This window comes from Mus caroli, unplaced genomic scaffold (assembly GCF_978045245.1).
Source record: "Mus caroli unplaced genomic scaffold, Mus_caroli_1 scaffold_7, whole genome shotgun sequence".
In the NCBI taxonomy this organism is placed as follows: domain Eukaryota; kingdom Metazoa; phylum Chordata; class Mammalia; order Rodentia; family Muridae; genus Mus; species Mus caroli.
In genome coordinates, this window is record NW_028227262.1 from 64588370 (window position 1) to 64604956 (window position 16587).

General features: G+C 40.5%; 1 protein-coding gene across 1 annotated transcript in view; it reads left to right on the forward strand.

Moving 5' to 3' along the window:
* Exoc6b (exocyst complex component 6B) overlaps positions 1-16587 on the forward strand; it is a 456105-nt gene that overhangs the window by 336528 nt on the left and 102990 nt on the right. The window contains exon 20 of the mRNA XM_021164559.2: positions 8261-8334. Within this exon, the coding sequence (XP_021020218.2) occupies positions 8261-8334 (74 nt within the window). The remainder of the gene's footprint in view (positions 1-8260; positions 8335-16587) is intronic.

Consider the following 16587-nt stretch of genomic DNA (forward strand, 5'->3'; position numbering starts at 1 on the left):
GTCTAGGTGCCAGGTCTATCGTAGGTTTATTGACAGCACCTGCTGAATTCATGACTCTGAGTTGTCAATACTAGCCTGATTATGACCTAGCCACAAACTTGCTTCAGGATCAACTTCTACCACCAAAATCTTTACTTGTACCCAAGGACACCACTGAGCATGGCTCCTTCTGGTTGTTTGTAGTTGGGACTGCTGTCTAACAGAATCTGAAAGGAGCTGCTCTCCTTGCCAGCGCTTCTGCAGGTCTGTTGTGGTACTGTGCTCACCATGCCTGTCCCATAAACTAGGCCACTGTTTCCCACACCCCATCTTTCTGTGGGCTGAATTCTGAGAATGATTGCTTCAGGCCATTGACAAGAAGACCAGAATTAACTGTCAGGGGTGGCTCCCGAACCACAGACATGAATGAAGCAGTCACATCATCCAAGGCGTACGTGAGTGTGGCTCCTCCAAGTTCCTCTGTTTCATGGTTTTGGCAGGAAAAATTTCCAAGGCCAAGTAGCATCAGAAGTCTGGGGCCATTTTTCTGTCTAGAGCTGGAAAAATTGCTGGCAAGTTTGCTCCTGACACAGAGCTCTGTCCTTTCAGTGGACCCTGCTTCTTATGGGCTCTCCCAGGCCTTCAAACATGCTTTGTGCATCCCAGTACTCTCCTCTCCCAAAAGTGCTTCTATCCATAGATGACTGTGAACTTATTGTGTAGGTACAAGTGCAAAACCACCTATTGCACTATTATTGAGTTGACAGTTTTCTTTATGAGTCTACTCTGTGTATGACTGTATCCACTACTACTATAGCTGCCGCAGCCGCCGCCACTGCTGCTACTACTACTACTACTACCACTGAGTTAATGCTTTATTGCATGTTTAAATACAAGTTATGATTTAAATACAAGATATGATTTGAGGATACTTTATATAAGTCTTTGCTTTATGTTTTCTATTCATTCACAGTGTGGTAAAACACATACATGAACATATTTCAGGTATACACTGTTACATTAGTAACTGTAGGCACAGTGTTCTATACCCCACCCACCTTGAAGTGAGAGATGTAATGAGCTGAGTCTCTGGGAGCCTTATTCTTCCCCCTTTTCTCCTCCTTTTATTTCTTCTTGATATAATTCTTCCATGGAGCTCCCTTCTTTATGTTCTGACCATCTACTTTCTGACCAACAGGACCTGGAGTGGGTTCTCCAGGGATTCTATCAGCTTCTCGCAATTAGCCTCCTGGAGCCACGTTGAAGTGATGCAAGAGGGCCTGGCTTCCCCAGAGCCATCCTCTAGTCTAACACTCCCCTTATCTGCTGCTCCAGGGAGCCAGATACCAGGAAACCATTATATTAATGCAGCAACAACAACTTCTATTTTTTTCAATCCCACAAAAAAACACTTGTGACCTGACATGATCTTAAGATGCAAACAAAGCCTCAACACACTTTAGTTTATGAGTCTTACTAGCACTGGCCTAAACCGTAATCCTAAGACAGTCATGGAAGAATGTTCTTTCCTCTTGTCTGAACTAGATGCTCCCTGGAGCAGTGATACAGTGCTGCTGTCTAGAGGCCTTCTTGTAGTTTGTCTTTTAGCTTCCCTCTTGTCTAAACAAATTATGTTTTCCTCCCACATTTGCTGTTCCACCTATCTATCAGATAATATTGATTTTGCTTTTTGGAAATACATTGTTCCCATTGCTTATCTTTCTTTAAAAAACTATACTTGTTTTATGGATAATATGTGAAGAATCATTTTTATGTTCAGTTTTCCAAACTTGCTTTAGATAAATTTTAAGTGTCTTGTCTTTTTCAGCTTTACTAATGTTTGCACACACACCAGTGTGTGTGTGTGTGTGTGTGTATGTGTGCGTGCGGGCGTGCATGCATGCATGCATGCATGCATGTGTATGAGATATGGTAAGGAGCAGAAAGCTTGCAGTTAGGGAAGTGATTGAGTAGGGAAGTGATGGAGCTGGGTACATGGTTCACAGTGAGGTACACAGCTGGAGGCTTGGATCCTTGTGTTCACTGGGTGGGGTTTGAAAATAACTCTATTTCCAGAAACCAAGATAAAGTAGAAAGAGGTACCAAGAAAGGAGGGAGAGCAAAAAGACAAGTGACATGAAAGCAGAAAGGAGACCAGGAGGAAGTTGCAAGGAGAAGTGTCACTAAAGCATACTTGGCTTGGAAATGCTGCAATGTTTTCTAATAGCTCACATGCTGGTTTAAAAGAAGTTTAAAAAGAAAGTGCATGGGAGATATTAGTCATCCATAAAATGATGCATCACTTTTCAATACTGATAAGCCTACAAGAGCTCCAGTATTCTTAAATGTTCCAGGATCACTTAAAATGGACTCTGTTCCACATTTTGTGCCAGGATGTGGGCAATGGGAGGGAGATGGATGGATTTTTTTTTCTTCTGTTTGTATATAGAGATTACAAACTGCTGTTGCTTCAACTTCTCAAATCCCATCTAACTCTGATGTTGTCTCATTTGTATTTACTTTTCTGTGGAGGTTTTGTGTGCAGCTGTCCATATATACTCATGTGCATGTCTCTATTGAAGCCAACCACAGCTTTCACTCCTTAGGTGCTGTCCCCCTTGTTTATTTAGACTTGCCCTTTACTTGACCTGTGTTATTAGAAATTTTGGGGTATCTTTTTGTGGTCACTAGATGGTAGCAAGGAAATTAGATCCCTTCACATTAATTAAAGAATTTAAGAATGGAAAAAATCCAGCCAGGCAAACTGTGAATCTTGACACAGCCTGGAGGAGTAGCATGAGGAAGAGATGGGGAACTAAAAAGCCTTGCCGTTTGAGTGACATGCAGGCCAGCCGCATGGAGGAAGGCACCTGTAAGGCAGGAAGGAGCATTTTAGAGAAAGAGCAAAACCCAAAGCTTTAGAGAGAGCATGCTTTTAAAATAGTAGAAGAAAAGGAAAAGTTTTGCTTTTCTAATAGTTCAGAATTCCAGCAGACTCAAAAAGTCACATGACTGTGACTCTGTAGGCTACTAGAGATTGAAATCTAGCAAGGGAAGTCCATCATCTCATTAAAGGGATAATTATCCTGCCTATCTCTGAAGCACAGTTTAAGCTGAGCTTGTCATCCTTAACCTTGCTCAACTGGAATGTGATGTGTCCACACTAGCCAGAGATTTCATCCTCTTGGCAAGGAGTAGTTTTCCCTTGGTGGGCCTTTACTGCTGCACTGTCACCTGGAACTTAACAACAAACCCACCAGGCCTCAGGGACCTAACTCCCCAGCTAGGGGACGTTTTTGTAAGTCTGGTTTCTGGGATCACACTCACAAGGCAAGCACTTTACCTACCTACTGCGTCCTCAGGACTCACTATACTTTTTAAAGTATTTTGTTTTCTCCAGCCAGTTGTGAATGTACCATATAAAATTTGAAATATTTGTTTTCTTCTCCCACAAAGCAATGGGCTTTATTATTAGTGTCAACATCAACCTGAAAAGAAACCTAGAAAAAAAGTTGAAATCAGCAAAATTTCTTTCTTTTACCCTTTGGTAACTTATTAGACTATGAAACATTATTTGACTCCCCCCCCCCCCCAGTTGGCCTCAGTGAGAGAGGATGTGCTTAGTCCTGCTGGGACTGGATATCCCAGGGAGGGATGCTACCCAAGGGGGTTTCCTCTTCTCTGAGGAAAAGGGGAGGGAGTAATAGGAGGAAGGATTTGCAAGGGCAGGTCTAAGAGGAGAGGAGGAAGGAGAGCTGCTATTGAGATGTAATGTGAAAAAAAAAATAAATTGTAGGTAAAATTTATATGGTATTTTTGAAAATTAATATTTCTTAACATGATAGGCACATCTCAAATGTTTGTGCATTAAGAATATCAGAGGTTGTTGGATATTCTAATTTTCTTTCTCCTTGGAATCTTCTTTGACTATATACCTTCTTTCCTGTAACTTTGTGAGTCTCCTTTTAGAATTTACTTCTCAGCCTTCAACTGGTTGACAGTTTCTTGACTAAAGATTTTTTTTAGTTTTCAAAGTGAATTTCAGAGTCAGGACTTGGTGCCATGTTAGGCTCAGTGAGTCCCTCCTGACAAGACAGGACAGAGGATGGAGAAAGTGGTACTCTGTCAGATGAGTTATGCTGCTTGCCACTAGTAGAGCTTAACTTGCAAGCAGATGCCAACTCACCAGGATTTGGCCCCATCCGAAAGCAGCAGGAACTGGTGAAAGGGAGGCTTTGGTTCTGTGTGAAATGAAACAGACTCTTTTTATTTCCTGGATGGTGCTGAGGCTGCCCTGCAGAACCCTAGGCTGTGGACACTTTCATACTGACACAAGTCACTGAGAGACTGAAAAACTGCTGTACAGACCAAGTCCAAGAAGGACAAGTCCATGTCTGTGTCTGCCTCTTCCACTTGGCTGAGATTCCTGTCAGAAGTCCATGGCCCCAGAGGCCTTAGCATGTACATGTGAAATTGTCTTGTCCACACATCAGCTTCCTTCTCACCTGCCAGGCAGTGTCTGAGAATCTGTGCATCTCAGCCCGTCTTGTTGTGTCTCTAGCCACTAAAAGAAGTACTGCTAATCAGTACTGTTTTATGTCACCACGCCTGTAATCTTGTATTCCCTCTTATTGCCTTACAAGTGTTTATAAAATACAAAGAAATCTCTCTCCTCTCTGTAGCAGCCTTGATAAAATTGTGAAATAGGTGCTTGCTAGCATGAGTCCCATCTATATTATATTTCACCTGGCTGAAATAAGGCTCTGCATGAATTCCTATTTTGTTTTTTAAATATTTACAGTTCTTACTAATTTTTTCATGTATTTATAAGATTTTTACTCTAGGAGGTTGTATTTCTGAGATTATATCAAATCACAGTTACAGAAATTTTATTTAATGCTCTTATTTAATTTTTCTAATACTACAAATGAAATTTTCTGTATTGTGCCTAACAGACTAGTCATGTTAAAACAGAATAATTAAGTGTCTGCCTATAAATTTTCCTATAAGTAAATGACTGCTCACTGAGCCATCCCTAGCTCAACTATATTTCTTTTCTTGTGTTGTCATAGGCACAGGACAATATTTCTTGACATTGTCACCAAACATCTGAGAGTTCAATAAAAGCTATGAACCTTTCTTTATAGAGAAGTGCTTACACACACACACACACACACACACACACACACACACACTACAGTTATAAGGATAATTAGTTGTGATATGCCTGCCACTCTGCCAAGCTGCTTATATGTGTGACTTGGCTTATTGCTTATCATTACAGTATAAGAAGTGATCTGCTATTCTAATTTTTGATTTAATGATTTTTAAAGACATAAACAAAGTTAAGTCATTTATTGAACTCCGGAGATCTACAAGTGGAGATGTAGAGCTCCAGTTTTGGGGCGGCGGCTGCCACGTGCTGTTGCTGCTGCTGCTGTTCTCTCTCTCTCTCTCTCTCTCTCTCTCTCTCTCTCTCTCTCTCTCTCTCTCTCTGTCACACACACACACACACACACACACACAAACACACACACACACACACACGACTGTTCCCTTAAAAACTAAAACCTATAACAACCCAGAGACTTTTGCTGTCATTTATAGGTCTAGGTTTCTAGTGAATCTTGATTTTCATGTAAATTATTTAATTGAAACACAATATTTGTTAAGCATCTACTATTCTTTAATATGTAAAACATTTATATAAGGGTATTAGAAACATGCTGGATTTTTTTTTTTTTACTTAATTTTTTACTTATTCACTTTACATCCTGCTCACTACCACCTCCTGAGCGTCTACTATTTTTAATAATTGTTGTGCTTTGTAATAGGGTCCTTATCTCTAAGGAATTGACTATCTTTACTATCAATGTGGGATTATAGGGATTATAGGATTGTAGTTCAGTAATAACATACTTGACAAGCATGCACAAGGACTTAGGTTTGATGCTCAGTACTGATAAAATAAAAAGAGGAAAAATTACAGATAAGAAGTTCACTTTACAGTAATTAGACATTTCCATAAGTGATTTGTAGAGATTAATCTCTTCACTTCATCGTACCTCGCATAATTATCATTCTCTGGTTCTCTTTATAAAAAGGCTTCAGTATCTTGTGGGAACCTGAGGATTTGGTATGTCATAAAAATCAGGTCTCTAAAGTAAATGAGAGATCAGCAGGAAACATATCCAGACTCGTGAGCCAGTTTATCTATCAACCAGGTTCATGTTCAGTGAGGAGTAGCATGAACATAAGCCTAGCTCTCGAGCCTTCCAGTGGGATGTCATGGGGAATTCTGTGGAGTTTGACAAAGGCAGGACAGCAGAACATCCCAACAGCTGGGCTCCTTCTGATAGAGAGGACTTGAAACGCTTTAAATAAGGCAACACTGGCTTGAATGATACAGACAATCTGTAACCTTGGAGGAAGTACGCAAACTGAACACTCAACAAGGCTGTTGGGAAGAGAGGCTGTAGTTATAACTGGAAGAACTTGTTTCAACAAGTGCATCATGTGAAGTAATTGTACACTTGGGATGCACAGTTCCTGTACTCCAGGTTACTAAATATGATTGTACTGTTACTTACTGCACATTACTGTTGCTGTACAGGCTATGCTGTGTCAAGCTTTTCAATTAATGTTTGTACATTTTAGAACTTTACTCTTTTGAAACTTGGGTTTCTTAGTCATCCTTTGGATAATGTTGGATTCTAAGTTTTGACATAATGAGTTTTCTTCTCAAAGCAAACAGCCACTTTACTTAGGCTGTCTGTGTTTGGAGTTGATCTCTTTTCTTATTCATCCTTTTCATTTGAAATGTCTGCAATAAGAGTATTTTGTATTCAGGTATATACCACATTTATGCCATATTGAAATTAATGTGCTGATTTATAATTCTTTCATATGATGTTCCCTTGTCTCTATAGTCTAGTTTGACATTATTTTTAAAACTGGGACTGCAATTTTATGTACATCTATTATGGTTTCAAGATGAGTAGAAAGGGAGAGACAAAGCCAAACAAGCGGTAATCTTTGTTCGTACATCATCTTTTGAATTTGTCCTATATAGAGAGTCTTCTACTTTTCTAGCTAGCTGTGAAAAATAAAAAGACAATATTACAGCAGTTCTATAGGTTCTTAACTTTGATCTTGAAGAATATGTATCTTTTCATGTTTTTTTCCAAGTACTCGAGCTGCTTTTATTGTAAATAGTAGATAGATGTGAAATGCCCATCATGATTTGACTTCACAGGAAGAACTGAAATTACAGTAACTCCCAGATCCTGGTTGTGCTATGTGCTTATCTGTGTGGAAGGATCTTTAGCCTTTTTGATTTTGTAATAAGAAGGGCTCAGAGACAATAACCTTGTCATTCTTAAGTTGTAGTAGCATTTGTCCCTGTAGTCCTTCGCCATTTCTTTCTTGATAAAGATGTGGAAGCCAGAATTCTAAGAGTGCATTGTTTCAGGTGCTACTGAGAACTGAAGATAGCATCCATATGAGCCTCTTTGACCTTTGAGGAAGCAGGTGGAGGGAAGAAAAGATGGAATTTTTAAAGCAGCTTGGAAATGAAAGTCAAGGGCAAAGACTGTAGGAGAAGGACACACATATGCAAATGTCCCTTACCATCTGTAGTAAGCCTCATCCAGGTGGGCATCCTCACATCTGCCAATACTGCTTTGCTTTTTTAAGCCAAATTCTGATCAAGGCAGCAGCTGCTGCTAGTGGTGTGCATGCGTGTGTCATGTAGGAGGTTGGCACTCATGAGATAATACAAATAATCAGTGAAGGAATAATTAATGATGTGGCAGGGAATATTTTTGATAAATGCTTAGGGAATGAGGTGACAGGCGTGAAATTAGAAAATTCCTTCAGTGATCTGAAATATAAATAGCTTTCGGAACTGAAAAGAGTTTCTCAGCTGAAGATTTTATTGTGTTGAGAGGAAAAACTTTTTTCTTTTCCCCCCTCCCTTCCTCCTTTGCAAGTTGTTTGTCCATTCACAAAACAAATACTCTGGAGCCCAGAGCGGCTCATGGGAATAAATTTCAGGTCGAATTAGTACAGTTTCCTTGCTGTCAGGATGCTGGAATTAATGGTGTTTTGATGACACGAATTTTGAAGGGCCAACAAAGAGGCTGAAGGGAGAGAGACATGACTCCTTAGAAGCTCAGGCCTCCTCTCCCCCAGCTTCTCTTGTCTTCCCTGTCATCCGTCTGCCAATCTCCCTGTCCATGGTTAGTTAAAGGCGCTTTTTATCCTCTTTTCTTTCCCACAGAGTTTGCCAGATCCGGCCCGGTGCCTGGGTTCCAGGAGGACACGCTGCAGTTGGCCTTCATCGACTTGAGACAAGTAAGTCTTTGTGTTTTTGTTTTTTGTTTTTCTTTTAAGATGTGTGACTGAAGACCATCAGGTCTTAAGGAAAAGGGGAGGGGAGGGCGTTTGGCATTGGTGATTCACACTGGAGACCTAAGGGCTTTTCCCTGTGTTTGAGGCCACCTCTTTTATTTAGCTATCTGAGATCCTTAGCAATGGTGGAGTAAAGATTTTGTGGGTAGAAGGGTAGGCAGGGGGTGGGAGGAGGGATCCATAGAGTAGAGGGACTCAAGTGACCCTCAAGTGATGCGATCCATTGTGTGGCCATTGACTTCTGCAGACACAGCGAAAAGATGACTCGTCAAACCCATGCTAAGCAGGTGCACTGATGCAGAGACTGCCTGCCTAGAGAACTTTGTCTGTGGATAATGTGGCCAGTAGTGTTGAAGAAAAATGAAATGCTTTGCTTTCTGGGTTGTTAGTGTGGTTTGTTGACTTTTCCTTGCTGCCTCATACCTTCCGTTGCCTCCTTTGTAGAATGCAGTCAGTCATCAGCAATGGAGTGGAGTGGGGTGCTTACAGATGGTCTGCAAAGGTTCTGACCAGTCATGCTAGCCTGATGGGAAATCCTGTTACAGTGTCATGATGAAGGCTGGTACTTAGGTCTACCTGAGCTTTGGCAAGCCCGTAAGATGGAAAGGCCACCCATAGGGCTGTTTTTGCAAACTAGAAAGGGAGGGTTGGTAGGTAGGCCCTGGTGTTTGGGGTATAGGAAGACAAGGTGGGTGGGGGCCAAAAGGGAGAGCTGTAACTATGCTCTGTCATCTCTTCACTCTGAAGATGGATGGGGTTGGATAGAAAGTGTGAATGAAGTAAGCATCAATGACTGATGCTTCTCTCCTATTAAAACAATCTTTTTTTGTCTGTTTGAGAAGGGGGCTGGCTTTGTTTCTCCTGCCATAATGATGCAGTGCCTCTTGTTTTCAAAGCTGACATAGTTTGCATTCTGAAAACTTGTAGATGCCCAGAGTGTTTCTTAAAGCTGTAGGACCCCTTGTCTGGGTAACCTCCTTACCACTGTGTCTGGATTCCTGCCGGAATAGCTTTTAACCCGTAATGGATGGCCTGAGCTAGCCCTGGACCCTTGTGGATGGGCAGTGTAATCTGTCATTGATGACAATTCCGGAAAGCCCTGTTCAGCAGAATCATGTATCTATAGTCCCACCAAGGTTTGAGGATTCAGGCCACGTCCTAGAAACGTGTGTCAACTTAATATTTGGGGGCTGGGTTACGGGTTCTCTTTTTCATAAAACTTTCCTAGCATTGTCAGAAATGGGGCTCTCCCCCCAAGGCTGAATACCTTCCACCTCTAGATTTGAGATGCTCAAGTTTTAGCCTTTGCTCTAACATGGGAAGAATGAAATTTTGTTTTAGGGTTCAGTGGGGATGCGTCCCCTCCCTCTGGAATTTGTTCTCCAAAACCTCTATGCCAGTTCAAGCTTCTTAGAAAACAGAAAGTGTTTTTCATTGGAGGGGCATAGCCAAGAAAAAGTCTTTCTTTTTTCACTGTTCGTGCATAGAAAATGTCATTCTCAGTAGTTTGTGACTCTGGTACCTATGGAAAGCAATTAGTGTTTAAAGATAATGTGATCTGAGGGGTAAATGGGAAAGCACATCAGGGTGAGTGCAAGCACTTGTGAGCTCAGTGGAGAGTCTGAAGGGCCTGTTTGGGCTGCATTCCCACCCTGAGTGTTTCTTTTGTGATGTTTAAATGGTAAAAGCTCAAAATACAGAATTTTACTGATAATGACAGACTGTATCATAAATTCCACTTATTCCTTTCTCTGTTACAGCAGTTGGAAAGGAGTCATTCCCAACCTAGATGAGTTGAACCACATCCTTAGTTTAAGGCTGTGTTACCAGATAGCTGACATGCTACAAAACAAACCTTTCACATTCTGGTCTAAAAAGATCTCTTTCTTTTAGTTTATCTAGACCATTCTCAGATGTTCACACTACAAGTAAAACTCCATTTGTATGTTATAATAGGAGACTTAATGTAAGATGAGGTGTGGCTAAGTGTTTGTACTCCTCACAGTCCTAAAGCACAATTCTAAATTGGGAGGTGTACCATAGAACTTGCAATGTCCCCTTGCAGTGTTCTCCATCTCTGCAGAACACACAACCCACACTGTGTGTTGGGTCTCACTTGGGGAGAACTCTACCCAGAGCAACACGTTCACCTACAAGAAATATCATTGTAAAATGGCCATAACCAGTCTCAGTGCTAGCCCTTTGAATCTGTTTTCATTGCCTGCTTGTTTTAGAAGAGGCTTTGGCTTTCTGTTCCTTTTGCTGCCAGTCATCTTCTTTTCTGATGCTGGTTCGTTTCTCTGTGCAGGAGTGGTTCCTCTTCATCCGGCCTGTGGATGGTGGTTTTATGGACTGAACCTACAAGTGGGGCTCTCACTAGTCCTGTTCTTTAAGATTTGTCAGCACAGAGATTCTGTCATTCTCACAACTATCTAAACCTGTTTGGTTCTAATTTTATTATTTGACTTACTAATAGACTTAATTAGGCTTTTACAAGTTAAAGATCAAAACAGTAAATGGAATGAGCAGGGACTAGTACTATAGCTCAGCAAGTGAAGCACTCGCCATGAAAACCTGCCTGAGTTTGCTTCCAGAGAACTGACTGCACAAAGTTATTCTCTGACCTCTGCAGTGGCATGGCACACACACACCCTCATCCTGTACACACACACTAATAATAGTAAATAATCTAAAATGGTAATGGAAACACCAGAAGTGAAAATTTAAAGCAAATGTTATATGACATTTTCTTACCAAGTGTCTGATTATCCAAGATAGAGCATACACAAGAGCTCCCAGAACACCCCCCACCAAAAACAAAACAAAACAAAACAAAACAAAACAAAACACAATTCCACTGGAGTCTAGCTGGAGTTACTTAGTCTCCAGTTCAAGGGGTTGTTTATAGGGAGCACGAGCAACTTAATCAGCTAAGCCATTGCCGAAGAACTGCCCCTGCCCAGCATTTGTAGCTTCAGAGAGGGGAGGAGAATCACTCCCCTCCTCCACGTCCAGGAGGAATGCATAAGGGCCATAGGAGTCCTGTAGGCAATCACAGGTGCTATGATTTCAAGATGGCAGTAGCCAAGCCAGGCAACAGCTGTGCCTGTCCCAAGCAGGAAAGGCAAACTGTAGGGTATATGCCCATGTAAAAGGGGTCTGACCTGGTGTGCTTCAGGATGAGTAGTCTTTCAATGCCATGTATATACTGGCTGTTTGCCTGTCTGGTTTCTAAGTGTGTCATGCCGATCATGCACTCATGTTCTCTTGTGTTAGACTTTCAGATGCAATTAGGTGAATGATAATTTAAAACGTATTCAAAATATGGACATTGATGAAAGAATCTCTGTATAGGCTGTAATAGCAGAGTGTAATTTAAAAGCCCTGTAATTTCATTAGAAAGAAAATTAGATGTGGAATATAAAGCCATTCATCCTTTTTCACATACTCTATTTCCATTTTTCTACTTCTTAAGGTAAAAAGTGAAATGACATTTTGAATATACAAGCTTTCATGATATTTCAGATTTAAAATACATTGACATACACTTTTCATTTGTTAAGATTCTAGAATTAGAAAATCTGCTATTAATAATAATGAACTATTCAGTACAAGTTGAAAGGTTTTTTCCTTAACATGTCATATTTATGTTATATAAGTTCAGTTTCAGTACAATTTTACATGCAAAAATATGTATATATTTCATCTTCCAAGCTTGGGGAATATTAAAAGCTTGAGAACAAAATAAAATCTCATTTAATGAACCATTTTAAAGTGGTAGCTACTCTCCAGAAATTGGTGACCTCTAGTTATTCCTCTTTAGGCATTATTATGAGCCAGCAGTAGATTCTTGGTGGCTTTTTACTTTTTAGCAATTCTATGGGGAAAACGTGAAGTAGAAATGCTGCTGACCATCAACCCTGGCTTTTCATTTCAGTTCATTTCATCAAACACCAAGTGCCTGTTGTACACACAGCTTAAATGATGCACAGTGAGCACACACTGAGTGTGACTTCTGCCTAAAGGACCACATGGACGATCACTAAATAATTCTAATATGGACATGTTGTGATAAGAATTGTCGTGTAAACAATAGAACATTGTATGTATTTCAGTTGTTTGACTTTCATAACATACTGGCTTGAACTATGTGTGGTGTTCAGAATTCTATTAATCAGCAATGCTAGATCACTGAGCAAGTCTCTTCACTACAGTTAGCTGCTGCATTGAAAAGATTGGCCAGTGTAGAAGCTCTCAACACCTATGGCCAGCTCTTCTCTGCTCCATGTGATGTTTCATGCACAAGCAGCCTTCTATAGAACCCTTTGGGAAGGGTTCCAAAAGAGGAAGTGAACAAAAACATTGAGGTCTGTGCTCAGAACTAGCAGATCATCACTTCCACCACATTTTATTGTCTTCGGCTAGACACAGGGTCAATTCAGTGTAAAGAAATTGGGACATAAACTGCATCTTATAGTCTAGCTGGAATTGAATACTTATACATGAAAAGTGCAGATCAGGGACAAGACTGAACCTATAAGTACCAAAGGGGTCCATTTTAGGCACAAAGAACTGTAAAATAATCGTGGAGAGGAGAATTAAACTGAAAGAAAATTAGACTCTCTGTCTTCCTCTGTATGTCTCTGTGTTTCTGCCTCTGTCTGTCGATCTATCTCTTTCTCTTTGTGTGTGTGTGTGTATATATCAATGTGTGTATGTCATTGTGAGTGTGTATTGGTTTAAGATGTAGACTCTTCATTCCTTTGGTTATTAAGATCTTTAGCCCTTGTCCTCTAAGTTGTCTTATTCTGTCTTTATTCTCTGCTGTTATGTTTCTTGAGAATCTTTTTTAATGTCCTATTTATCCTGCTTCAATGCTGTAAAGTGTGTTACCCTAGAATATTTGATGCTGTTGTTATTTGAATTCACTATGAGGGCATCTTGCTGCCCAAAGAAGGTATGTTGTATTTATTTAGCTTACAGTGTTCACCTTCCATGTCTTAAAAGCAGTTAACAGTTGCAGATGACCTTTTCTTATTAATATCACCTTATCCTCCCCTTTGTCTGCATTAAATGTTTTTAAAGCTGAATGAACAAGCCTATGACATTGCATCAGATCTCCTGAATGAAGCTTGTTGGCAAGGCACTTCCACACTGAGCCATCCCAAGATATCTGGGCTTTTTTTAGAGTGAGCTGGGGATATTCCCTCTAGGGCACTTATTCCCCAACTTCTTCCCTGCATCTAAAGTAAACACAGTGCATTTCCATTGCAGACGCAGGGCTTGCCTTAAAAACAACAGTAGTGTCTAAAGAGCTGCCTATCCATTTCTTTCTGGTTGTGGAATAGATTATGGTGCTATTTCTGTTAAGGTAAAAGGAATAAGTAACTTGAGTTAGTCTCCACGTAGAACCAGAAAACAATTCAGAAACCTTTGTCCAGCTTCACTTCTTATTTTCTATTGTGTCTTGATCCTACTCAATAAAGATTTTGTTTTGAAATAATGAACATTATATTATTCCCAAAATAAACCTTCCCTCTGTTAATTATTTAAATGCTAGTCTTAGTAGAAAATCCATCAATGGATGATTCTGTGACCTATCACACGTTAAAATATACTTTGATTCACAGGCTAACCATTCTAAACTACTGACTAACTGGGGGACATTACCAGAGCCAAGTAGGAGTTGGGCAGCCCCATGTTTCAAAAGGCCCCAGGTGCAAGTTATCATTTCTTATCACAAACAAGAAGTTGTTAGCATAAAGCTACCTCCCACAGTGCTTCTTCATATTAGTCCTTCAACTGCTGGAATGTGAGGGACTTTTAGACAGTTTATAAGATTATATTTATTGTATTATTAACATTGTTGTTGTGAGAGGCTTTTAGACAGTTTATAAAATTAGATTTATGATATCATTGTTGTTTATAAGATTATATTTATCATATTGTTTTTTATATTATTATTATTATTATTATTATTATTATTAGCAGGCCCTCACCATGTAGCCCAGGTTGGATTTGTACTCTGGATCCTCAACTTCCTGAGTGCTGGAATTATGAAAATGTATTGCCATGCCTGGCACAAAGATTCCTGGAGAATAGTACTAGGGGCTGTATAGTAGGGGAATGAGTGTAAGAAAGAGAGAGTCTTGGTAGTGGGCATCAGAGGAAAGTGTTAAGACCCCTTCATCAGGTGTCTTAGTTACCTTTCTATTGCTGTAAGAGCATCACTAAAACAACTTATAAAAGAATGCACCTAATTGGTGGCTTGCCTACAGTTTGAGAGTGTGAATCCTTGACCATCATGGCGAGAAGCATGGCATCAGGCAAGCAGGTACAGCACTGGAGCTGTAGAGGAGAGTTTAGAACAGATCTACAAATTGGAGGCAGAGAAAAGAAGCTGGGTCTGGCATGGGCTTTTGAAACTTCAAAGCCCAACTATAGTGACACACCTCCTCCAACAAAGTCATAACTCTTTAACTTTCCCAAAACAGCTCCACCAAACTAGAAATTAATCAGCTAAATATATGAGCTTATAGGGCCATTTTCACTCAAACCATCATAGGAGGGAACTGTCTAGGCCAATAATTGTGTTTGTAGAAGCCCTTCCCAAGCACTGCTGCTTGGCAGGGGTCCTTTTCAATTATGTATGAATGTGAGTGTGTCAGCCTGCAAGCTCAGGCATCATCTGCCCCAGTCAAAAATGAATAGGTTGATAAATTGTGGACGATGAGACTCATATGGATTGTAGGTCTGGAAGGAAGGGTCCTGCTGTGTCTGACACATGACCTATAGGCCACACAGGGCAGCTCTGAATGTGGCCCCACAAAAATCATAACTTACTTAAAACTTTATGATACTTGTTTGCTATTGTTTTTAATCCAGATGTGCAATTCTTCTATTTGAATATTTGATGGCAACACCATGTTATAATGCCAAAAGGGTGGACACTCCTAAGCCTTAAAGCAGCCGTCCTGGTAAAGATAATCTGTACCACTAAGCTAGGGGCATGTATATAGAGAGATGACAGACCAACTGTGAAATCCAGATTGCTTGTATTTCAAAGGCAGGTGGTGGTCAGAAGAGGTCATGGTAGCATATCTGACTACCTGTACATATCTCTCTGCTCTCGCTGTCATCAGAAGTCCTGCTGGCCATAATTTGTGTTGTGACATAGGCACAGCAGGCTGTTGAATACAGATGCCAATTTCCAGATTCAGGAAGCATTATCTTATATTTACCATCATGCTTCACACCATTAAAGAGTGAATAGAATACAGTGAAGGTGACAGGGCCCTTCTCTATAGACTTGGGTTCTTCTATCCACTCTGGCTTGAAAGCATGCTTTTCAGCTTTCTGCTCTTCCTGTAGTCACTCTTCGGGTAGTCCTGGTGCTTCAAGGAGATGTCACTTTCATTAGCTCATTTGTGTGTGTGCAGCCACACTTGTTCAATTTTAAGTACAGCTGCAGAACTTCCTGCAAGATCCACAGGCAAGGACAATTATGCTGTACCTTGATATTCAGATTCTCAGAAAAGGACTTTTAGCTTGAGGTAACACCAACCTAGCATTAAAATGGTAACTAACTTCAACAAGGTGGTCTTTTGGTTTTTGGAAACAGTTTTTTTGTTGTTTTGATGAAGTAATATTTTTTGCCGACACCTGTGCCCTTCAAGATTATGCCTCCTACATCAAAGGAAACTGATAGCAAGTATATCCTGTTCCTTATGTGATATATCTTCATATGGTGCTTATAACCTTATAAAAACTATGACTGGCTCAGCATAGGTCATGATAGGGCACAGTGATGAGGTCTTTTTGTAGAACCCCTTTCCAAGCACTGCTGTTTGGCAGGGCTCCTTTTTGACTGTGTGTAAACCCGAGTGCCAGCCTGCACGCTCGGGAGTCACCTGCCAGTCAGAGACAAATAGGTTGATGAGAGAAGGATGTTTTTTGCTCAGTATCCTCTTGCCATGGAGGAGTACTAGTTACAAAAGTCTGTACAGAATTGCTTTAGGGAGGCTGAGAATTGAAGAAGAAAAACTGCTAGTAAAGGACAACTACATGAAAGTCATGGTAGTTTACCATTTGTTCATTCATTCAGTAAAGGCTGGGTCCTTGAAGGGAAACTGGAAGATCAGGTGAACTCTGCAATGTATTTTCTAGTGTCTGATTTCCTCAGATGATGAAGAGACC